This window comes from Engystomops pustulosus, chromosome 10 (genome assembly GCF_040894005.1).
Source record: "Engystomops pustulosus chromosome 10, aEngPut4.maternal, whole genome shotgun sequence".
NCBI lineage: Eukaryota > Metazoa > Chordata > Amphibia > Anura > Leptodactylidae > Engystomops > Engystomops pustulosus.
The window spans coordinates 101,930,047-101,956,552 of NC_092420.1; the positions used below are offsets into that span (position 1 = coordinate 101,930,047).

Consider the following 26,506-nt stretch of genomic DNA (forward strand, 5'->3'; position numbering starts at 1 on the left):
ATTGTATAGGCATCATTGTATAAGCATCATTGTATTAGCATCATTGTATAGGTATCATTGTATAAGCATCATTGTATAAGCATCTTTGTATAGGCATCATTGTATAAGCATCATTGTATAAGCATCATTGTATAGGCATCATTGTATAAGCATCATTGTATAGGCATCATTGTATAGGTATCATTGTATAAGCATCATTGTATAAGCATCATTGTATAGGCATCATTGTATAAGCATCATTGTATAAGCATCATTGTATAGGCATCATTGTATAAGCATCATTGTATAGGCATCATTGTATAGGCATCATTGTATAAGCATCATTGTATAGGCATCATTGTATAGGCATCATTGTATTGACATCATTGTATTAGCATCATTGTATAAGCATCATTGTATAAGCATCATTGTATAAGCATCATTGTATAGGCATCATTGTATAAGCATCATTGTATAGGCATCATTGTATAGGTATCATTGTATAAGCATCATTGTATAAGCATCATTGTATAGGCATCATTGTATAAGCATCATTGTATAAGCATCATTGTATAGGCATCATTGTATAAGCATCATTGTATAGGCATCATTGTATAGGCATCATTGTATAAGCATCATTGTATAGGCATCATTGTATAGGCATCATTGTATTGACATCATTGTATTAGCATCATTGTATAAGCATCATTGTATAAGCATCATTGTATAAGCATCATTGTATAGGCATCATTGTATAGGCATCATTGTATAGGCATCATTGTATAAGCATCATTGTATAGGCATCATTGTATAAGCATCATTGTATAAGCATCATTGTATAGGTATCATTGTATAAGCATCATTGTATAGGCATCATTGTATAGGTATCATTGTATAGGCATCATTGTATTAGCATCATTGTATAGGTATCATTGTATAGGCATCATTGTATAAGCATCATTGTATAGGCATCATTGTATTAGCATCATTGTATAGGTATCATTGTATAGGCATCATTGTATAGGCATCATTGTATTAGCATCATTGTATAGGTATCATTGTATAGGCATCATTGTATAGGCATCATCGTATAGGCATCATTGTATAGGCATCATTGTATTGGCATCATTGTATTAGCATCATTGTATAGGCATCATTGTATAGGCATCATTGTATAGGCATCATTGTATAAGCATCATTGTATTAGCATCATTGTATAGGTATCATTGTATAAGCATCATTGTATAAGCATCATTGTATAGGCATCATTGTATAAGCATCATTGTATAAGCATCATTGTATAGGCATCATTGTATAAGCATCATTGTATAGGCATCATTGTATAGGCATCATTGTATAAGCATCATTGTATAGGCATCATTGTATTGGCATCATTGTATTAGCATCATTGTATAAGCATCATTGTATAAGCATCATTGTATAAGCATCATTGTATAGGTATCATTGTATAAGCATCATTGTATAAGCATCATTGTATAAGCATCATTGTATAGGCATCATTGTATAGGCATCATTGTATAGGTATCATTGTATAGGCATCATTGTATAGGCATCATTGTATAGGCATCATTGTATAGGCATCATTGTATAGGCATCATTGTATTAGCATCATTGTATAGGCATCATTGTATAGGCATCATTGTATAGGCATCATTGTATAGGTATCATTGTATAGGCATCATTGTATAGGCATCATTGTATAGGTATCATTGTATAGGTATCATTGTATAGGCATCATTGTATAGGCATCATTGTATAGGCATCATTGTATAGGCATCATTGTATTAGCATCATTGTATTAGCATCATTGTATAGGCATCATTGTATAGGCATCATTGTATAGGCATCATTGTATAGGTATCATTGTATAGGCATCATTGTATAAGCATCATTGTATAGGCATCATTGTATTAGCATCATTGTATAGGTATCATTGTATAGGCATCATTGTATAGGCATCATTGTATTAGCATCATTGTATAGGTATCATTGTATAGGCATCATTGTATAGGCATCATTGTATAGGCATCATCGTATAGGCATCATTGTATAAGCATCATCGTATAGGCATCATTGTATAAGCATCATTGTATAGGCATCATTGTATTAGCATCATTGTATAGGCATCATTGTATAGGCATCATTGTATTAGCATCATTGTATAGGCATCATTGTATTAGCATCATTGTATAGGCATCATTGTATAGGTATCATTGTATAGGCATCATTGTATAGGCATCATTGTATTAGCATCATTGTATAGGCATCATTGTATTAGCATCATTGTATAGGCATCATTGTATAGGCATCATTGTATTAGCATCATTGTATAAGCATCATTGTATTAGCATCATTGTATTAGCATCATTGTATAGGCATCATTGTATTAGCATCATTGTATAGGCATCATTGTATAGGCATCATTGTATAGGCATCATTGTATTAGCATCATTGTATAGGCATCATTGTATTAGCATCATTGTATAGGCATCATTGTATAGGCATCATTGTATTAGCATCATTGTATAGGCATCATTGTATTAGCATCATTGTATAGGCATCATTGTATTAGCATCATTGTATTAGCATCATTGTATAAGGATCATTGTATAAGGATCATTGTATAGGCATCATTGTATTAGCATCATTGTATAAGGATCATTGTATAAGGATCATTGTATAGGGATCATTGTATAGGGATCATTGTATTGGCTCTATAATATTGCATTGAAATATTTTAGGTAATTACAAAACTCCAGATTCTCACACCTCTAGAGATACTGATGCCAAATACTTCGTGTGAAGGTGGAAAGACCACAGAACTGTTCCGCCTGATCAACGAAAACTTTAAGGTGAAGTGTTTGATTGTGTTGAACTGTTTTGGGTTCTGTAAACTTTTTGAGAAGAAATCCATAACTTGTCATCTATATATTGGATACTACTTATATTTTAACATGTGATTTTTAGGGGTTTTAACAGTCAGTAGTCACCCATAATGTGTTATGTAATCATTTATCTCATTGTAATACATAACCGAGCTATGGCAGCAGCACAATATCCAACATACAGTGCAGAATATCACAGGGACAGACCTGTCCTGTCCTCCCGGGGACAGAACTCGCTGTAAAGTGAATTGCATGACATATTTTATAACTCTGTCATATTTTGTCTCTTTTAGGACGTCTCCTTTACTACCGTACAACGGAAGTATTTCAATGAAACGAAAGGCCTGGAATACATCGATCAATTATGTGCCCCAGAATTCAGCACAGTATTGATGGAAGTTAGGTCTAAGTATGTATTTTTTTGAGGTTTATATATACTGTAAGGATACATTCACACCACAATATTTGACCTGGATGTAAATCCGGGTCAAACATTGGTTCTCCGTCCACGGCTAGTCTTCCACTGATGACAATAGAAAAGACTGCCCCAGCTGTAAACAGGGGAAGGATTAGGACCTGCTTTATAATGTCTGGCCCAAGTGGTGGCTCATAAATGGGGCTGTGTGTATGAGCCCTGGGTCTGCATGAAAATCTGAGTGACCATTTTGTTGCATATCTGCCCTTACTATCATTACAGGTGGTCACTTAACGTGCAGAGCATGCAGTGCTGGAGTGTCTTGGGGTCTCTGTGCTGCTTCGCGCTTGTTCATGCTGCTTAAAAATGAAAATTTGAAGTAAAAAATACTAGCAATAACTACTAATGAGAGAAGAAGTTTTGTGCTTTTTATAAGATTCCTAATCTTTCTCTTGCAGGTACTATTGTCTGGCTGCAGTTGCAGCGTTGCTAAAATATATCGAATTTATTCAGAATTCAGTTTATGCTCCGAAATCTTTGAAGTTTCGATTTCAAGGAAGTGAACAAACTGCTATGATCGATTCTGCGTCCGCTCAGAACCTTGAACTCCTGGTAAATAACCGAGATTCCAGGTGGGGCCACAAGTAGTTAAATCATTCAAATACAATGATAACATTAAAAGCAAAACAATGACAAAACCCACAGCATGGAAGGCAGAGAAAATCCCAATCTCCCTGGTTACATGTGCAGATATATGCATCAGGAAACCATCTGCTCAGATTAGATGATACAGGTGGCAGGTAGAAATATTGCTGGATTGTGCTTTTCTTTTGCTTTTCCTATGGAAATGTTTACCATCAAAATCCATCCTGATAAACCAGGGACATTACTCATAGATCCAGGCACCGGGACTGTGGTAATCTTATTGTAATATCTGTTATCCATGGCCTCTATCCCTTCAAAATCAACTTTTACATTTATGCTAATGAGGCTCTAAGGTTGTTACCGGAGTCCTGCCTTGCTGTAACTTCACAGGCTGTTACACTGTCTCACCCTCCCCACATCCCTCCTCCCTCTGACTGCTGTAATCTCACACAGTGGGAAGGAGAAGTGCTCCTGCACAGTATAACAGTCTGTGAATGTACAGCATGAGGAGCTTTAGTATGGTCCTTCTGGTTCATTAGCATAATTTTTAAAAGTTGATTTTAGAAGGAAGGAGGCCACTGATAACAGATATAAGAAGATTATCACAGTCACAGTGCCTGGATCTATGAGTGATGTCCCTGGTTTGATTTCTTTAATGTTATGGTGTAACCATTTCCCACTATAGGCAGAGATTGGACAAACACTTTTCTGTCTACTTATTAATGAAATCATTAATTTACATTCCAGAAACAATCACACCCTTTTTGGGGTCCTGAACAACACTAAGACTCCAGGTGGAAGCCGAAGACTCAAATCAAATATCCTGGAGCCTCTGATTGACCTGGAAACCATCAATACAAGACTGGATTGTGTCCAAGAATTCCTCCAAGATGAAGAACTGTTCTTCAGTCTTCAATCAGGTAGATGGTTCCTTCTGTTGCAAAATTATAAGTCGCATAAAAGTTTTGCCTATAGAATGCAATGTGCTAAAGCCGCTCCTGTCCACCAGGGCAAAACATTCTCATCTCAAACTGTGAAACGCAGAGCGTACATACGATGGGGGACATTTATCAGCCTTTCTGTGCAAGTATTATGCAGTCATTTCCTTCTGTAATGCCATGGACCACATTTTTTGAGGGTTTTAGACCAGTTTTGGGCAGTTTTCTGACTTTTCTGAAAAATAGGTGTCCCTCAGGAAAAGGGAGCACGGTCTAACCCGGGCTCCAAAAAATTTGGTCTGTGCACCAGAAAACTGAAATGTAAAATAGACCAACTAATAGCTGCTCCAAAGTACAACTGCACAGCTCTAACTTACGGTACTCCATACATCATCCGGGATGATTTATCTTGTACTGAATAAGACTGTGATCTATTCACTGACACTTTTTATGCATCTCCTCTGCTTGCATTTCACTGACCGAGCTCTGCTTGTGGGTGTCCAAGTAGAATAGTTGCAAGGACTTTGTGAGGGACCACCTTGCCTTAGGCCCCTTCCACACTAGCGAGTGGGATGCGATGAACTCGCATCACACTCGCAACGCAAGCTGCCGGGAACGCACGGCCCGAACGCTGCACCGCGGGAGTGAACTCAGCATGTCAGTTCACTCCCGCGGTGCAGGGTTCGGGCCGTGCGTTCCCGGCAGCTTGCGTTGCGAGTGTGATGCGAGTTCATCGCATCACACTCGCTAGTGTGGAAGGGGCCTTATTGTATTTATGTTTTCACTATGGCGCTATTGTCCCATGGGGATGTAGATACATCATATTGATAGATGTATCATATCGTTATCAAAGAATGGACCCAAAGATAGTGGAGTACAATTTATTCGATGGATGCCAAAAGGAACAAAATGACTGTGTTGCTCCAATCATATCACTATGATGCTTGGAGTGCTATCTGTGTCCACTCCGTGATATGCAGCCAGCCTAAAGCTTGTATTTTACGGACCATAATGTGAATGACCGCTTACACCCATTGGGAGGCATTTATTATTTTTGACACTAGGGGGCAGATGTATTATCGTATATGCACCAAAAAAAGTGTCCAACTCACGTTTTTTTAGGCGCAGCAGTGTTGCGGATCGTTTATAATGGCGTTTGCCGACAATCCCGACTTGTGCATCTTTTTTTGGTGCAAGTGGGCGTGGCCTACATTTTCCACATCATCCGCCACATTTATGTGGAGTTTGTCGGCATTTTTAGGCGCAATTTTTGGCGCAGAACAGACCAAGAAAAAAATGGTCTGAAATCAAAAGAAAAAATGGCGCAGCCCATGTAAGATTTTGGCGCACATGTCATTTGTGTCGGCATTTTTATGGCACTGGAATGATTAGTTCCGTCTGGTCATTATTTACTTTACGTAATCGGATCTCAGATGCCGACTGTCGTGGTTGCGACAGAATTAATAAGTCCCCCCCCTAGATGATGTTTTTTGGCACTCTATTTTTACAGTGTTTTGCACTGTGATGTTATATTGTGGCGCACAGAAATGACACTCTACATTCATAAGGGGATTTACAAATCGATAGACTTGCTTTTTGTTGGTGCCTTATTCAGTGCCTAAAATTGCATCTGAAAAAGTTTCGGGAGACTAGAAGTGCAGGAAAAGTGGCAGGATTCAAAATTCTAAAAAGTTGTTTCAAAAGAGAAGCTAACCTATAATAAATATGCTGCAGCAACAAACAAAAACCAACCGTCCCCCAAAAAACTGACACAACGCCAATAATAAATGCCCCCCATTGGCAAGGCAGGACTGGGGGGGGGGGACTCCCATTAGAGAGATGGGTGCAGGAGATGAGTCATTAGTCATTGGACTAACCCTCCAGGCATAAAGACACAGAGGATTCTTCTGGCTCCACTGTACACAATGTTATGGTGACATATACAGGCAGTCAACGGGTTACATACAAGATAGGTTCCATAGGTTTGTTCTTAAGTTGAATTTGTATGTAAGTTGAAACTGTATATTTTATAATTGTAGATCCAGTGACAATTTGAAGTTCAAAATTTTTTGCTGTAATGGGACCAAGGATTATCAATAAAGCTTCATTACAGACACCTTACAGCTGATTATTGCAGTCTGGGACTATAGTAACATCCAGAGAGGTCAGCAGAGGTCACAGGGGTCTGTCTGTAACTATGGGTTGTCTGTAAGTCGAGTGTCCTTAAGTAGGGGACCGCATGTACTCAGCTTCTATGATTATTTTACCTCTGCTGTAAGTGGTGACATTATGAATGTGCTTAATCTTGGGATAATTGGAGCGGGGACGTTCCTGCCACAATTTCTCTTGGAGAACACAAATGATAGCATCGGTTTTATGGCTCATCTTATCATTTCAGATTGTTTAGACAATCCCAGTGAATGAAGCAATTTTAACACATAATAATATAATAATATTTATGTTTTATTTAGTCATTTCAAGGTTTTTGGACACGGAGCAGCTTCTTTCTAATCTCATACAGATCCCAAAGCAGGATGCGGTATGTATACAGATGAGATATATGGCGGTATGTATGTATATGGCGGTATGTATACAGATGAGATATATGGCGGTAAGTATACAGATGAGATATATGGCGGTATGTATACAGATGAGATATATGGCGGTATGTATACAGATGAGATATATGGCGGTATGTATACAGATGAGATATATGGCGGTATGTATACAGATGAGATATATGGCGGTATGTATATAGATGAGATATATGGCGGTATGTATACAGATGAGATATATGGCGGTATGTATACAGATGAGATATATGGCGGTATGTATACAGATGAGATATATGGCGGTATGTATACAGATGAGATATATGGCGGTATGTATACAGATGAGATATATGGCGGTATGTATACAGATGAGATATATGGCGGTATGTATACAGATGAGATATATGGCGGTATGTATATAGATGAGATATATGGCGGTATGTATACAGATGAGATATATGGCGGTATGTATACAGATGAGATATATGGCGGTATGTATACAGATGAGATATATGGCAGTATGTATACAGATGAGATATATGGCGGTATGTATACAGATGAGATATATGGCGGTATGTATACAGATGAGATATATGGCGGTAAGTATATAGATGAGATATATGGCGGTATGTATACAGATGAGATATATGGCGGTATGTATACAGATGAGATATATGGCGGTATGTATACAGATGAGATATATGGCGGTATGTATACAGATGAGATATATGGCGGTAAGTATACAGATGATATATATGGCGGTATGTATACAGATGAGATATATGGCGGTATGTATACAGATGAGATATATGGCGGTATGTATACAGATGAGATATATGGCGGTATGTATACAGATGAGATATATGGCGGTATGTATACAGATGAGATATATGGCGGTATGTATACAGATGAGATATATGGCGGTATGTATACAGATGAGATATATGGCGGTATGTATACAGATGAGATATATGGCGGTATGTATACAGATGAGATATATGGCGGTATGTATACAGATGAGATATATGGCGGTATGTATACAGATGAGATATATGGCGGTATGTATACAGATGAGATATATGGCGGTATGTATACAGATGAGATATATGGCGGTAAGTATACAGATGATATATATGGCGGTATGTATACAGATGAGATATATGGCGGTATGTATACAGATGAGATATATGGCGGTAAGTATACAGATGATATATATGGCGGTATGTATACAGATGAGATATATGGCGGTATGTGTACAGATGAGATATATGGCGGTATGTATACAGATGAGATATATGGCGGTATGTATACAGATGGGATATACGGCGGTATGTATACAGATGAGATATATGGCGGTATGTATACAGATGAGATATATGGCGGTATGTATACAGATGAGATATATGGCGGTATGTATACAGATGAGATATATGGCGGTATGTATACAGATGAGACATATGGCGGTATGTATACAGATGAGATATATGGCGGTATATATGGGATCTTAACCACATGCTGGGAATATCTGGGCTGCGTTCACATGCAGTATTTGAATTGCGTTTTGAAACGCAATTCAAGCGCAATGGGGCGGGGCTTGTCCCTATGACATATGCATTTCCATTGAAAGACTTGTGATTCGAGTATTGAGTTGGAAGTGTATTTCAAAGTGCAATTTTGCCTCACAGGGCAGAATTTAACATTAACATAATAAGATCTTCACCTTATCAGTTGTAATATTTTTTACTGCAAATACACTGTAGCCAGGGAGAATTCTTGAGTCCATTAATAGCAAAATGTATTTGTTACATAAGAGTAGGGAGACCTCACACACATCCGAGGTGAATGTTTCCATGTGTCAGAATGTCTCCCCTATTGTTCCCTGTTATTACAATGCACGCTGCAGTACATACTCATTAGTGTCTGTTGTAGCTCTACCTACCTATTATAGCACAATGCTAAGTGCACTCCCCTGCAATAGCTACCTGTGTTTCTCAAGTAGTTTTACCTGCTGGATGAGATACTTGAGAAATAGCTGGTGTGTTATTTCATTGTAAGCCTTTAATTCCAGGTTCTAGAATTGGTCATTTCCGTCCATCAATTACGGTAACACTTGTGTCGTCCTAAACGGCTCTGAACGGTCACGGAAGTCTCATACAAGTCAATGCAGCGCAGGAGGAGCAAGTTTTGCACTTAATTGACTTCTACAAGGCTTCCTGGATGACAGGGTCCTACATAGGACGGCTAAGGGGGATCCCACCAATTAAACCCCCAGCAATGAGACACTTATCTCCTGTCCTGTGGATGGGTAATAAGTGCATTTATGATTAAAAGGAACCTGTCTTAAGCTTTATCTCCATTAGACTACTCAGGTAGGGGATGAAATGTCCTTTTTAACCCCCCCCCCCCCTTTTCTGTGAAATCTCACCAGTTTACCTATAAAAAATAATCTCTAAAGCCATGTGAAAATGAATGCAGAAGAGTCATATTTTGCCTGAAATGAGTCAAGTTCAGATGCTGCAAGGGGAACATCACTTCAGACGCCCCTATCTTTGATTTAATAATCTCATCATTCACATCACGTCAGGCTGGTGGTTCTTATGTGATCTAAAAGATGAGATTTTTATATTTAAAATGACACCAAAATTTACTATCTAGGTGTTAAACAATGGAAGATAGTGTCGCCTGAAGTCACCTGCAGCCCCTAAACTTGACTTATCTCACGTTGAATATGACTCTTTCCATGTCATTGCTTTGGAGTAGATATTTTATAGGTAAATGGGTTGATACCCTATAAGAGAGGGCTAGAAGAACTTGGCGACAGGTTTCCTTGAGCAATATAAACCAGCACATAGCGTATTTTTTGGACTATAAGGAGCACAAACAAATCCTTTGATTTTCTCTGAAATCAAAGGTGCGCCTTATAGTCCAGTGCGCCTTATATATGAACCGTACTTACAGACAACAGCCGCCTTGTACTGTGCACAGGTCTGCCACCTGCTGGTTATTCATCCTTATAATCAGGTGCGCCTTATAATCCGGTGCGCCTTATATATGAACCGTACTTACAGACAACAGCTGCCTTGTACTGTGCACAGGTCTGCCACCTGCTGGTCATACATCCTTATAATCCGGTGTGCCTTATAGTCCAGTGCGCCTTATATATGAGCCGTACTTACAGACAACAGCTGCCTTGTACTGTGCACAGGTGTGCCCCCTGCTGGTCATTCATCCTTATAATCAGGTGCGCCTTATATATGAGCCGTACTTACAGACAACAGCTGCCTTGTACTGTGCACAGGTGTGCCCCCTGCTGGTCATTCATCCTTATAATCAGGTGCGCCTTATAATCCGGTGCGCCTTATATATGAACCCTACTTACAGACAACAGCTGCCTTGTACCGTGCACAGGTCTGCCACCTGCTGCTCATTCATCCTTATAATCCGGTGCGCCTTATATATGAGCCGTACTTACAGACAACAGCTGCCTTGTACTGTGCACAGGTGTGCCCCCTGCTGGTCATTCATCCTTATAATCAGGTGCGCCTTATATATGAGCCGTACTTACAGACAACAGCTGCCTTGTACTGTGCACAGGTGTGCCCCCTGCTGGTCATTCATCCTTATAATCAGGTGCGCCTTATAATCCGGTGCGCCTTATATATGAACCCTACTTACAGACAACAGCTGCCTTGTACCGTGCACAGGTCTGCCACCTGCTGCTCATTCATCCTTATAATCCGGTGCGCCTTATATATGAGCCGTACTTACAGACAACAGCTGCCTTGTACTGTGCACAGGTGTGCCCCCTGCTGGTCATTCATCCTTATAATCAGGTGCGCCTTATAATCCGGTGCGCCTTATATATGAACCCTACTTACAGACAACAGCTGCCTTGTACCGTGCACAGGTCTGCCACCTGCTGGTCATTCATCCTTATAATCAGGTGCGCCTTATAATCCGGTGCGCCTTATATATGAACCGTACTTACAGACCACAGCTGCCTTGTACTGTGCACAGGTCTGCCACCTGCTGCTCATTCATCCTTATAATCAGGTGCACCTTATAATCAGGTGCGCCTTATAATCAGGTGCCCCTTATATATGAACCCTACTTACAGACAACAGCTGCCTTGTACTGTGCACAGGTCTGCCACCTGCTGGTCATTCATCCTTATAATCAGGTGCGCCTTATAATCCGGTGCACTTTATTTATGAATCTAGACGTTTTATCAGACATTTATTGATGGTGCGCCTTATAGTCCGATAAATATGGTAATTTGATTAATTCCTCCTGTATTGTATTGTGGTTTCCTTCCTTCCATGTTGGATAGCACCTAACAGCACGGTCTGATGGCGGCCATGGTGGTTTCTCTTATTACCATATGAAATGGGTTAAGCCTCACTCAGGGGTCCGGCCGTGGTCTAAATATCTCACCCATTTTTAGAATTCATTTGCCTCTGTTTTCCTGCATGTAATGCGTCCTTACAGATTATAATATTATGTCATCTATTTCTCTGTAACGGAGTTAAAATGATTTATTTCCCAGGAGAAAGCCGCAGACACAAAGATAACTTATTTAATCTCACTCAAGCACACGCTGGAGCTGGTGGAGCCTTTAAAGGTATGTTCTTGCTTTCTATAGTAACAGCAAAACATACAAAAACGTAACGGGTTTCTCGGTTCTGTTCTTGGAAACCCTTTGTGTGCTGGGGCAGAGGTAGATGAAAGTTTCTGGCTCTTAGGCCTGAGCTTATCATAGACAGTGATACATAGTGGTTGTGTCTGTGTCGTCCATATCTGACACTTTTGTTGTTCTGCCCATGATATGACGATTGTATCTTGTCCAATATTCAGCATTTATTTCAGGTTTATAATAATTCTATTTTATGTCATAGGATGTGCTGAAAAATTGCAGAGCGCCCCTTCTCCGAGCCTATTATTCCTCTATAGATGACCCCAGGTAAGTGGAGACAATGGGAATTCTAAGGTTAGATCTGAGTTTCTGATGTAAAGGAAATCTACCGTGTGCACAAGCGCTGAGGGGGCGAAAGGGGGCGGAGGTGAGACCCCATTCATGTGGGCCATTTATTGTTTTGCGCCTGGATATATATGCACAACCGTATGCAGCACGTATGCAATACATATTGTATATGTTCCCACCGACTTCTGTGGGGCGTATGGAAATACATGAGAAAATAAGACATGCTCTTTGTCTTTTTACATCTTGCTCATGGTACGGCCATTAAAATAGATTGCTGTACTCCCCATTGTAATGAATGGGGCCGTATGCTGTAAATATACAGGCAGTCCCCGGTTACGTACAACATAGGTTCCATAGGTTTGTTCTTAAGTTACAAACTGAATCGAAACTGAATATTTTACTAATTGTAGATCCAGTAAAAAAAAAATTGTCCCAGTGACAATTGGAGTTTCAAAATATTTTGCTGTAATTGGACCAATGATTATCAATAAAGCTTCATTACAGACACCTTACAGCTGAGCATTGCAGTCTGGGACTATAGTAACATCCAGAGAGGTCACCAGAGGTCACAGGGGGCACAGAGGTCCGGCTGTAACTAGGGGTCGTCTATAAGTCGGGTGTCCTTAAATAGGGGACTGCCTGTATATGTGTTCATACGTTTATGTGCATGAGGCCTAACAGCCTGTAAAGCCAGATCACAGAGGGACTCATAATAATTATAAAAGTTGATATTAGAAGGAAGGAGACCATGGATATAACAGATATAAGAAGACACCACAGTCCCGGTGCCTGAATCTATGAGTTATGTCCCGGGTTTATCAGGATGGATTCTGATGGGAGATTTCCTTTAATCATATTATAGTAAAAGACACAACAGATTTTGAGTGATACAAACGATTCTCGTCTGGACCACTTTCCATTAAAAACACCATGAAACTGCCGTCCTATCTGCAGGAGGAATTGAGCAGATTGCTTGTTGTGTCCTATCTGCAGGAGGAAGTGAGCAGATTGCTTGTTGTGTCCTATCTGCAGGAGGAATTGAGCAGATTGCTTGTTGTGTCCTATCTGCAGGAGGAATTGAGCAGATTGCTTGTTGTGTCCTATCTGCAGGAGGAATTGAGCAGATTGTGTCCTATCTGCAGGAGGAATTGAGCAGATTGTATCCTATCTGCAGGAGGAATTGAGCAGATTGTGTCCTATCTGCAGGAGGAATTGAGCAGATTGTATCCTATCTGCAGGAGGAATTGAGCAGATTGCTTGTTGTGTCCTATCTGCAGGAGGAATTGAGCAGATTGCTTGTTGTGTCCTATCTGCAGGCAGCACATTGTACACAGTGATCATCATACGGCTACAAACATAAAATGATTCTGTTCCTGTTGTGTTGCTTCTTTTGAAGGTTTAGCCTCATACTTGAGAAGATTAAAACGGTTATTAATGATGACACCAGATACAGCAGGGGATGCCTCAGCATGAGAACTCAGAAGTGTTACGCAGTGAGGCCAAACATCAACGAGTTCCTGGACATTGCTAGAAGAACTTACGCAGAAATTATAGACGACATTGATGGTATTGCCTCAGCTACAAGATACTTTCTTACCTCCTTCGGTGGCCGCAGCTTTACGGCTTCATCTCTTCCCAGGGATGATAGCAAAGCTCTCCGAGAAGTACAGCCTGCCATTCAGGACCAGTTTCAGCACCGCCCGAGGATTCTTCATTCAGATGAACATGGAGGGGAATGTGCAGAATATCCTCCCTGAAGAATTTATTAAGGTATAAAGGCAGTCCCCTACTTAAGGACACCCGACTTACAGACGACCCATGTCATCTCTGGTGACCTCTCTGGATGTTACTATAATGATCAGCTGTAAGGTGTCTGTAATGAAGCTTTATGGATAATCCTTGGTCCAATTACAGCAAAAAATTTTGATACTCCAATTGTCATTGGGGCAAAAAAAAAAATTCTGGAACTACAATTATAAAATATACAGTTTCGACTTACATACAGATTCGACTTAAGAACAAACCTATGGACCTTATCTTGTATGTAACCCAGGGTCTGTGTGTATACAGGCAGTCCCCCGGGTTACGTACAGGATAGGTTCTGTAGGTTTGTTCTTAAGTTGAGTTTGTATGTAAGTCGGAACCGTATACTTTATTATTGTAACCCCAGTCAAATTTTTTTTTTTATTTTAAAAATGTTGGATTGTCATAAGAACCAGGATTAACAATAAATCTTAATTATAGGCACCATTGATAACTGTTACAGCTGATTATTGTAGCCTAGGACTAAAGTACAGGAAATTACCAATATCCAGAGGACTGTTTGTAACTAGGGGTCGTATGTAAGTCGGGTGTTCTTAAGTAGGGGACGGCCTGTACTCTTTATTTCTACAGTACGGTTATTACCAGCATGAACAGATCCAGTCTTGTACTATTAGTTTATACTTGGCATGAAACCACCATATCTGAATGTAGTCTTATGGAGCCTCATGTGAACGTAGACCAAGATACCATCTGCAGCAGAGACTGCGGCAGCCGTGGCCTTAGGTAGAACGCACAGAGATTGTGGCCACTGGGTGGTTTTATCAAATCTGATAATATAAAAATGTTTTGTTATGCAAACCATAAGGAGACCTCCAAAAAACACAGAGGACTCTGAAAATTAGCCTCCCTTAATTTAACTTTGTACCTAAAAATGACACCTGCAATTGGACTTGCACAATGATAGTCGCTCAGCAGTCTTAGACTACACGCACTTGTTCTCACCCATGTGCGATCCGTTTTTTTTTTTTTTTTCGGATGTGACACATTTATGTCACTGGAGCCATGCACATGAAGGTGTTTTTCATACATCTGTGTGTGGAGTCAGGACTCCTGCCTGGATTTGAGGCCGGTGCCTTCCCATAGAAGTCTATGCAGCTGTGAAAGATACTGACGATGTGTCATCCGCCCGTGGTCCATATATTTTGATAATTTCTAATGTTAAATCCGGTGCATAGAGGCCGCTTACACCAGCCGTCCCATCCATGGTTTTAATAGTTGAAGATTTCTTTGTGCAATTCAGTCAAAAAAGTTTCAAAACCTCATTGACTTCTACCTGCAAACATTGCACCAAAAATGCAACAAAAACTCTGACAGTAACAGAGCGGAAGGTTTTGTTGTCTTATGGTTTAACACTTTACTGTCCTTTTTTTTGTTCCAGGTGACAAAGCTGAAGAACACGTACAGCTTTACATCTCTGGACCTGATTAAGATGAATGAAAGGTGTCAAGAGTCTCTAAAAGAAATCTACCATTTGTCTTATCTGTAAGATTTAGTAAAATATATTCGTTATCTGCCACATCAGCAGTAATTGCGGCAGATTATGCGCCATAAACTTATTTGTAGTGCAGATACTGAACCTGCAACTTGCAAATGAACACCTTGCAGAATTTCCACAAATTTGCAGCATATTTTTTACATTACGGCCCTGACTATGTAGTATAATACATAGAACCCCGCATCATTCAGAATGGAGACCAGGAATGTCACGGCAGTTGTATTGGGACGAGCGCGTCATGTGGGACGTCTGCCATCAGTCACACTCTATCAGTGTGACTGATGGCAGACGTCCCACATGACGCGCTCGTTTCTTTGTGCACTAATCGGAACAGTTTGTAAAGAAACAACATATTTGCTGCTAAAAAGATTTAAAAAATATATAAATTAGCTGTAGGTGCTCAGGCTGAAGTCCTGGTATTGCCGGATTTTAATCTATGCAGTCCCCCACTGGTGACGTCAGAGGGCCGGTGGGGTGAAGAGAGCGCTCAGGAGACGTCAGCCTCAGCGCTTCCAGCTCATTTACATATTTTTCTAATAGGAGCAGGGTAGTGCAACAATATTCCATGCATGTGTATAATAGGATGCATTGGTAACATATTAAAGACGACCTGTCACCCATAACAAAAGCACTAAAGTAAGCAGCTCGCAGCGCTCCTCTAATAACGCTAACAAACACTGCTGCAAAGAAACGCCGGACCGCTTTGAGAGGCGGGGCTAGGGGCGGCGACTTTCGCATGAAGCTCGGCAGTCACCGCCGGCCTATGGACTGGGCGGGTTGGTCCGGCGAAGAGGCAGCTCCTCGAGTGCGGTCCGGTGTTTCTATTGTGTTTGTTAGCGTTATCGGAGAGTTCTGATAACACTAGCAGGGTAACACTGCTGCATCTGAGATTACGCTAGGGGCTGCTTACTTTTGTTTTGTGTTTGCTTTTGTTATGGGTGACAGGTCCTCTTTAAATACCCAAATGTCTCTATCCATGTAATGGTGAAATGATTATTCTTAATAGTTTCTTGTTTTCTGTATTTTCAGAATCGTGTGCAAACTTCTAAGTGAGATCTATGAACACATCCATTGCCTCTATAAGTTGTCAGACACGGTCTCCATGCTGGACATGCTGCTCTCCTTTGCCAGTGTTTGTACATTTTGTGAATATGGTAAGAATCAAGTTTCATTATTTGATGAATAAACTAACACCTGATGTGTGAGATCTATTGTACTTCATGGTATCTCTGTATTACAGAAATTATCACATTGTAGCTATTAAAAAACTTATTGCTACAACTTCTTGGTTCATTTTAACAAATCTGTGATTAAGCCTTAGAATACTGGAGTTAAAATTAGATTGAGTCCTTTGTATTCCCATGTAGATGCCTAACCATTAAATCTAAGTAGACATAAAAGGCGAATGGAGCAGGGGAGGACATAGGACACGCGTTATAGCGTGTGCATCCTGCTCAGCTGCTCATGGGCCCAGAAGGGGCAAACACTGGCCCCAGGGTGTTTCCATTGTGCATCCTAAGGTATGAAAACTCCGATAGAAACCTCAAATTCCATAATGGGGTTCTTATCACCCCAGGTCATCAGTAATACTCACTTGTTTATGGATTAGCATAATTATAGGAGCTATAGATGGGGGTCCCCTCATAGGTTGTTCCTGCACAGGACCAGTCCCTGATGTGGGGGATGAAGTTTGTGTAGAGCAATGGCCTAGTCACATCTTAGGTTACAGCCGAGGGCAATGCTAGGTCGGAGCTCCCCTTTATTATCCTCTATGTAGGTGACTTATAAACGTATACATGTACATTATGAAAGAATAATAAACCACTGCTACCTCTTTTCTTCCCTCTATGCAGTTCGTCCAGAATTCACAGATACAACGGCCATTAAGCAAGGCTGGCACCCAATCTTAGAGAGGATTGCACTGGGGAAACCGGTTCCTAATGACACTTTCATGAGTGAAGGGAATAATTTTATTATACTCACCGGACCGAATATGAGTGGAAAATCAACGTACTTAAAACAGATTGCGCTGTGTCAGATCATGGCACAAATAGGTATAGAGGGTCCAGGGTATATATCACTGACCTATGGCTCGTTGTGTACCTTGTTTTTCCATTGAGATAGAATACTTTAGACGCCATGTGATACTCTTGGAGTTTTGTTGCCTCTACAAATGCATTCAGTTTTATGACTTGTGTAAATCTGGGCAGCTGTGATACTGAATGCCAGTGATATTTCAAGCATCTATACGGGTGACTAGGGGGTAATTTTACTGAAAAATCAGTACCGCAATATTGCACTTAGGATGCAGTCACAATTGCCAATAGCCTTGGTTGAGTTTTGGTTTGGATTCATTTCAAAAAACAAAAAGGTCTGTGCTGCAGACTCTTCAGCTATTGGCCCCCACCTTTGTGCTCCTGTACAGCTCCTCTCTCCTGCTCCTTCACAGAGCTCCCAGCCTGGTGAGCTGACATTAGTGGGGGGAGGAGCTGTACAGGAGCACAAAGGTGGAGGCTGAGAGCTGACCAGAGCAGGACAGACAAGTCACATGTGGTTTTTTGAAATGCATCGAAACTAAAGCCCAACCCCTGGGACTACACAGAGGATTCTGTCAGGGTGCAAGATAAGTTATAACACACAATTATATTGTAATGCAAATGCTTAGAAAAGGTAGATGTGCACTGCAGGTGTGATGGGCTTCTGTAACCTGAGGTCCCTGGTGATAGGTTAAAGTTTGCAGCATCACCTAGCAGTAACCTAGGCACTATATAGTATAGCTCCTTCTAATATTTCTTCTTTTATTTAAGTTTTTCCTTTTCCTTCTCAATGGCAGCCTTTGTGGCCCATACACAAGCAGGTAGAAGCTTCTGGAATGTCGTCTCGCTGCGAGCAGGAATGTGATCTAATAAGCTGCTCACTGCAATGTTAATAAGAAGTTAGGACAAAAACTGGTATCCTTGGTTATTAGATGTCTATGTAACAGATACAACACAGTTCAGTCAGTGTTGCCATAGTCTTCAGCATAACTTGCTGGGAGCGATACATCACGGATACACAATAACACTGAGCGTTCTATCTATTACAGGCTCGTTTGTCCCTGCAGAATACTGTTCTGTCAGAATCGCTGAGCAGATCTTCACCAGAATTGGTATGGACGACGATATCGAAACAAATGCTTCTACCTTCATGAAGGAAATGAAGGAGGTAGTTCACAAATGTAACAAAAGTTGTTTTTGGTGCTCAAATTGTGTGGTTAATTAGTCTGGGACTTAGTGTCGGGATTCAAAAGCTGGGCCCAAATAATTGAAAGACAAAAAAAGGTGTGAATGTCAGAAAAAAAAGCAGAATTGTGGCACCAAAGGTCCATAAATATGGCGCACAGGAGCAGCCATGAAAAGAGAAAAATTCCCCCATAAGTGGTAGTTTTACACGGTCAGTATTTGATCAGTATTTTGCATTGGTATCTGTAAGCCAAAACCATGAGTGGCTCCAAAACCCAGACATTGTATAAATCTTTTCTTTATACTCTACTTACTGTAGGTTCCCTTTCTGAATTTGGCTTACAAATCCTGATGCAAAATAGTGGCCAAATCCTGAGCATGAGATGTGGCCTGATGATCACATGCTAAAGACAAATACGCTCTATAATAGTAGTATAATAGCATAGTAGCCCTTTATTAAACTAGTGCAATTTAAGGGTTACTGCATGTGTGCATGTATATTCGGCACTAATTAATCTTTTCAAAATTACTAGCCCTACGTGGTCTGTATTAGAGATGATTTGTTCCTGCACTATACTTCCTGTTATACAGGTCAGCACTTTAATCTGCTGCACATTTATGGGGGCGTTCACAAATATTAAACAAATAATTTCTTGCTTAAAGGAAATCTACCATCAGGATTATGGATCGTAAACCAAGCACACTGACATGCTAGTGTGAGTCCCCTCTGGGATTATCCGCTCTTCTTTTAGCTTTTTATGCCTTTGTTTTTACATAAAAAGTGTTATGTAAATGCACCTCAGGGGCTCCATGCTTTGTTAAATTCTATGAAATATGGAGCCACTGAGGCTCATTTGCATAATTTTCAGAAAGTCTTTTTTTGGAAAAACTAAGGCATAAAAAGCTAAAAGAAGAGCGGATCCTGCCAGAGGGGACTCATATCAGCATGTCAGTGCTTGGTTTATAATCCATTATCCTGATGGTAGATTTCTTTAAATTCTATTTTTGATGCCAAAACAAGGACAAGATTTTTTAAAGATGATTAAAAGAATATAGTGCTATAAGCATCCTTTGAAAGATGGATGGGGCGCGGAAGAACTTCAGTTGTGAAAAATGTAACATTTTTGGAGTTGCATTCGCGATTCTACATGGAAATGTTATATGCCACACACACCAGAACTACTCCCAGTGTGCTACCTACAATAGATGGGATCTGCAGAAATACATGTGCTTAGTCCCAAAACCACTGACTTCTAAACAATAATAAATCTTTCTTTATATAGCTCCTCTGTAACGCTACACATTATTGGGTGCATATACAAACATTACAAAGTAATTACATGGTCAATGGAAACAATTGGAATGAGGGCCCCGCTAGCAGGAGCTTAGGATTTATTCTGTAACAAATGTGTCTCATAGAAATATTGGATTTTTTTATGGATTTCTAAGTACTGATATCTTTTTCTTTTTCATACAGATCACATACATAATACGGAGCGTTAATGAAAAGTCCTTGATCATAATTGATGAACTAGGAAGAGGCACCAGCGCTGAGGAAGGCATCGGCATCTGCTACGCCGTCTGTGAGCACTTTATAGGAACTCAGGTAAGTCGTTACATCCTCTGCAATGCCACAATCCACGGCTGCATCTCCTCTGCTCGCTCTAAATACAAGGCAGTCCCCGGGTTACGTACAAGATAGGGTCCGTCAGTTTGGTCTCAAGTTGAATTTGTATGTAAGTCGAAACTGTATATTTTAGAATTGTAGTTCAAAACAAAAAAATTTTTTTGGCCCCAGTGACAATTGGATTTTCAAAATGTTTTGCTGTAATGGGACCAAGGATTATCAATAAAGCTTCATTACAGACACTTTACAGCTGATCAGTGCAATCTGGGACTATAGTAACATCCAGAGAGGTCACAGGGGGCAGAGGGTTTACAGGGGGCAGAGGGGTCACAGGGGGCAGAGGGGTCCGTCTGTAACTAGGGGTCATCTGTAAGTCGGGTGTCCTTAAGTAGGGGATCGCCTGAATGCTGAAAACACCTCAGGAACATGTGCAAATGACAAGGATTCTCCGCGATCTGGTCCTATCGCCTCTCCTTACATGTCAATGAAATATTTTTCGCAAAATTCTAGCTGTTCCTCTGTTCGGCTCCTTGCACACAAATGTCCCAGACGAGCCGCGCGCAGGAGAAGAGCGTGCAGCCAGCACTGTAGTACAGCGATATATAGCACATGTCCTCTATTTCTCCAGTCACAGTGTAGCGAGACGCGTGCTCACTGCTTCGTTACTGGGCGCCGGAGGCCTCAATGGGGACCGTTATGGGTCCCGCACACATTCGTGAGCAGAGGACCTTAGGGTGTGAGTTTTATTTTGCTTTTTGACATCCTTTTTTTCTTGTAGGCTTTTACACTCTTCGCAACTCATTTTTTGGAGCTGTGTCACCTCAGCACCTTGTACCCAAACGTGCAGAACTTTCACTTTGAGGTGAAGCACATGGGAGACAAGTCAGGGAAGGAGGACGCCATCTCTTACACCTACCTGCTGTCCAGAGGTCACACACAGGAGAAGAATTATGGTAAAATACAGCATCACTGGTGTCCGGTCTCTCTGTGTCTCTTGCATTTATAACATACGTTATTCCCCTCCTGTTATTTAGGTTTGAAGGCGGCTTCACTTTCATCACTCCCCCCCTCAATATTACAGGACGCCTACGAAATCTCAAGAACCATTGCAGACAAGATTCTAGTAAGTGAATGGTTAATATTCATTCCTTCTTGACACACATTTTTTTAAGACGGGTTTCAGACACATGAAACACAGACCATACATGGGACTGACCCCTGCCCGGGACCCAGAGTCCCAGCATCATAGTCCTCTATAGTCATCCATGATGCTAGGAGTCGCTGCCATTACTGCCCCACATTGTAGTCATGTCTTCAGTACAGCACACTAGTCCCAAGGGGAGGCAGGGACTCCTAGCATCATAGTCATCTATAGTCATCCATGATGCTAGGAGTCGCTGCCATTACTGCCCCACATTGTAGTCATGTCTTCAGTACAGCACACTAGTCCCAAGGAGAGGCCGGGACTCCTAGCATCATAGTCATCTATAGTCATCCATGATGCTAGGAGTCGCTGCCATTACTGCCCCACATTGTGGTCATGTCTTTAGTACGGCACAGTAGTCCCAAGGGGAGGCCGGGACTCCTAGCATCATAGTCATCTATAGTCATCCATGATGCTAGGAGTCGCTGCCATTACTGCCCCACATTGTGGTCATGTCTTTAGTACGGCACAGTAGTCCCAAGGGGAGGCAGGGACTCCTAGCATCATAGTCATCTATAGTCATCCATGATGCTAGGAGTCGCTGCCTCCGCTCAGCATTACTGTCCCACATTGTGGTCATGTCTTCAGTACGGCACAGTAGTCCCAAGGGGAGGCAGGGACTCCTAGCATCATAGGTGACTATAGATGATTATGTATGAGGTATGAATCCTGATATCTGTTCCATTTATCACAGACTAAACATAGTGAAGCACATTAACCATACCATAGCTAAGAGTACTATAGATTCCATGGTGCCTAAGAGTAAGAATGTGCTTAGTTCCCCATGGCACCAAGAGTGTGCAGAGATAGGCCAGGGACAAATTAGGACTGAAAACCCTTGACCATCGGTCATAAAAGGGTTAAAGGGCCAAGGGGCGTTGGTACCTTAAAGGGGTATTACTGTCTTGGCATAAACCTGTCATCAGGATGCTCATTTCTCCATTACATCAATATTCCCCAGATGCTTTTGTCAGATTTCAGGACAGTTACTTTAGATTACCTGACTGTAAGAATATAAGACACATTTTTCGGTTACCCAGAGGTTACTCTCTCATCCCAGTCAATGGCGATGGGAAATCTCTGTCACTATCCACTGACATGAGAGACCAAACCTTTGCCTGATCAGTGTCATACATGTCAGTCCATGATTAAATGATTAACTATTTGTCGGATGGTTGAGGCTCCGCTCGTCTTTGTTGAACAATTACTTTATTTATTCTGAATTAATTAACAGCAGAATCAGAGGAGCAGCGCAGAGAGCATCCGGCAAGCGGCAAACTACCAACTGGCTCTAAGACTGATGCAGGCCGCAAAGCATTCCCAGCTGGAGCCGGACAGTCTGAGGACCTACCTGAAGCAGCTGAAGAGCAAATACTTCACCCAATGCACTGGAGCTGAGCGTCCTCCTGCGGAGTCTACAGAGTGATAAGTGCACAGAATAACACAAGCTGATGGCTGATCTGCTGGTGAACCACGACATTTCTGCCTGGTTTGGTTATTACAGTTCTAAATCCCCCCAAACTTTCCCCCAATGGGGTTAGAAAATCTCTGCATTTTATTGATTTTCCATCCAGATTTGGAGCCAATAAGCAGGATGCCAGGGTAACTGTAAGACCAACATAGGGTCACCCATATTATACTCTTCGCAAGCCGCCGGTCACATGACCCACCGGCAGCAGCAGGACTCAGGGCTTCCTGGATGGAGGGACATGCAGACATCATTGGCCAAGGACATCCGCATGTGCCTCCAGCCACAGTGGTTATGATGGAGGGAGCGTGCACACAGTAATGACTGCACAGACCCCTCAGACACCTCAGGAAGTCCCGAGTCCAGCTGCCGGCCGACCCACGGAGAACAGCAAACCTTAACATTGTAAGTATAGTAAGGGTGACCCTATCAGGGTCTTATACTTACCCTGTAAAAGTGACCAACCCCTTTAACTCCACTCCAAAATCCAAGTCGAGGTCTGCATGTTACGTGTCGTGATCTGGTATTTTGGAGCTCAGTTTAACCTTCTATTGACTTTACTAGACCTGCAGATAAGATCCTTACCAAAAAAAATTACAATAGCAGAAATATGGATGAGATTTTAACAAATTAAATGGATCCACTACAAAAGAACAAAATGTTTGCACAAGTTGACATGGATTTTAAATGTAAAGTCAGCAGCTAATAGATATATGTAAGGCACATAAGCTGCACCATGGCACATGCAGTCACTGGGTTTGGATGTACCTCTGTTCGGCCCTGTATGCCCCCCTATTCTATAGGCTTTGGATGGGATGGGGTAATACATGTATAAAAGAGCACAGATTTAGAAGAAATCCACCACCAGGATGAAGGATTGTAAACCAAGCACAATGACATACTGATGTGTGCCCCCTCTGGAGGGATCCACTTTTCTTTAATATTCTTATGCCCTTATTTTTAGGACTAAAAGGCTTTAAAAATTATGCAAATGAGTGGCTCTAAGCTCCATTAAAACCTATGAAGTCTGAGCCCCTGAGGCGCATTTGAATAATTTTAAAATCCTTTTATTGTAAAAAAAAGAAGAGCAGATCCTGCCAGAGGGGGCACACACCTGTATGTCAGTGTCAGTGCCGGGTTTACAATCCTTCATCCTGGTGGTAGATGTCATTTCCTTATCACATATATATTTGTAACTGATCTACACGTATAGCAGAGCTGAGTTTGTCATCCTTAGTTCTGGGGGATTCTTTCGGCTTCTTACAGTACATGATCCAAACAAGACCTGACCTATGGGGTCACCTATCTATAAGGGACATTTCTTCAGTTGTTTATTTTTTGGAAAAGTTACAATAATTTCCTGTTTCCAGTGTCATTGGTCTCGTTATTTCAGTCTCTCACATTGTGTAATGTCTTTTCTTTTCTTGTGTCTATTAAGTTAAATAAAATCCAATGAGAAAAACCCCCGACCCCGGACATTGTACAAAACCCTGGAAAACAGAATCCTCTAGTTTTTTTTAAGTGTGTTTAATTTAAGAAGACAAATTCAACCAATGAAACGATGAAACCCTTCACAAACATTATATAAAGGTGTGAGGAGTTACAGGAGCTTTATAAGAGAGTTCTCACAAGGACGACCGTAAGCCAGACATTGCATGAGGCCGGATCACTTACCCCAGCAGCTGGCAGGAGTGGTAGGATGATAGGAGTAGTAGGATGATAGGAGTGGTAGTCAGCATACAGAGCTATACCTCCCCATGTAATGGAATTGATGGATGAACCGCACAGATGAGTGGATTTTAAGTTGTTCCATACTTTTGCCTCTCCCTGTATAATGTCGGATCATCCCTTGCAAAGCGACAAGTTCTATTCGTCGTCGAAGATATCACTCCCATCATCCTTCTTCTCCTCATCGTCCTGTTCAAACAAGAGCTGAAAGAAGTTGTGGATCTTGTCCTGCAGCCGCCTCTGGCGCTCCCTCTCCAGGACGCTCCTGTCGCAGGGGACGCTGCAGCTGGAGATGAGCTCCTGCAGGATCCTCTTCTTCTCCGTCCTGGAAATACTCAGGTGAATCTTCAGCTTCCTCACGTCTCCAAAGGACAAGTATCTAGATCCGATATTTTCCATCAGTTCATCATCCTCTTGAGTCCGCGCGGATTTCGGCTGCGGTTTTGAGCGTGCCGCTTTCTCTGGCGCGGTCTGACTTCGGCGTCCTGTGGATTTTCCAAGCTTAGGAGGCCCTATAGATTTTGGGGGTTCGTCTGCCCTGGATGTGAGGGACCCTCTATGCTCCATGGATGTGAGGGACCCTCTATGCTCCCTGGATGTGAGGGACCCTCTATGCTCCCTGGATGTGAGGGACCCTCTATGCTCCATGGATGTGAGGGACCCTCTATGCTCCATGGATGTGAGGGACCCTCTATGCTCCCTGGATGTGAGGGACCCTCTATGCTCCATGGATGTGAGGGACCCTCTATGCTCCCTGGATGTGAGGGACCCTCTAAGCTCCCTGGATGTGAGGGACCCTCTATGCTCCCTGGATGTGAGGGACCCTCTATGCTCCCTGGATGTGAGGGACCCTCTATGCTCCCTGGATTCAGAAGACATGGATTTTCCATGACGTTTTCCTTGAGTTTCGCAGTTTTTGTCCGTCCCCTGCCGGCTTATCCCCCTTGTACCTCCGCCGCTCACATTCCTGCTCTCTGGTTTCTTTACTAGTTCATCATCTCTCAGCAACCGTCCACTTCTATCCCCATTCATCTCAGCGCCTGCCCTCCCGCTGCTTGGACCCTTCTTCCCATCCATAGAAATCTCTGATTGTTCTAGAATATTCCGTTCATTCTTCTCCTCAGTTAACGAGTTTCCCCTGACTCCATCCACGGTCGTTTCACCAGAAACCAAATGTTCCCTCTGAAATACGGATGTTTTTGGCCTTGCTTGAGCGTCACTTCTGCACAGATTTGTCTCGGATTTTCCATTCCAGATTTGGGATTTGGGTCCTGTGTCATCTCGGCAGTATCCAGAATTTGTTTGGATGTCTCTCAGTGTGTCCCTGGTGTCCTTGATGCTCTTATTGATGTTGGCTAATGAGTGGACGTGTCTTTTGGAGACCTCCTTCATATAGTGATCACAGCGCACCTTCTCATAGTGGTTCTGCACGTGCGCCTTAAAGAAATTCCCCCTCACCGAGCTGAAGTACATGCTGCTGCCGAGCCGGGGTCTCAGTCCATGGGTCCACTCCTGCCTAGTCA

At 41.8% G+C, this 26,506-nt stretch overlaps 1 protein-coding gene across 5 annotated transcripts in view; it reads left to right on the top strand.

Moving 5' to 3' along the window:
• MSH4 (mutS homolog 4) overlaps positions 1-24,733 on the top strand; it is a 35,702-nt gene extending 10,969 nt beyond the window's left edge. For 4 of the 5 annotated variants that reach the window (XM_072127601.1, XM_072127598.1, XM_072127600.1 and 1 more), the window contains exons 4-20: positions 2,742-2,852; positions 3,179-3,294; positions 3,759-3,932; positions 4,693-4,865; positions 7,355-7,422; positions 11,982-12,056; positions 12,331-12,395; positions 13,813-13,982; positions 14,056-14,186; positions 15,619-15,722; positions 16,765-16,889; positions 17,589-17,789; positions 18,821-18,939; positions 20,434-20,562; positions 21,362-21,536; positions 21,618-21,706; positions 23,022-24,732. In XM_072127601.1, coding sequence (XP_071983702.1) covers positions 2,742-2,852; positions 3,179-3,294; positions 3,759-3,932; positions 4,693-4,865; positions 7,355-7,422; positions 11,982-12,056; positions 12,331-12,395; positions 13,813-13,982; positions 14,056-14,186; positions 15,619-15,722; positions 16,765-16,889; positions 17,589-17,789; positions 18,821-18,939; positions 20,434-20,562; positions 21,362-21,536; positions 21,618-21,706; positions 23,022-23,213 — 2,217 coding nt within the window. In that variant the 3' untranslated portion in view covers positions 23,214-24,732. Of the gene's footprint in view, positions 1-2,741; positions 2,853-3,178; positions 3,295-3,758; positions 3,933-4,692; positions 4,866-7,354; positions 7,423-11,981; positions 12,057-12,330; positions 12,396-13,812; positions 13,983-14,055; positions 14,187-15,618; positions 15,723-16,764; positions 16,890-17,588; positions 17,790-18,820; positions 18,940-20,433; positions 20,563-21,361; positions 21,537-21,617; positions 21,707-23,021 lie in introns of all 5 variants that reach the window. The other variant, XM_072127599.1, reaches the window with a different exon arrangement.
• The last annotated feature ends 1,773 nt before the right edge of the window (positions 24,734-26,506 follow it).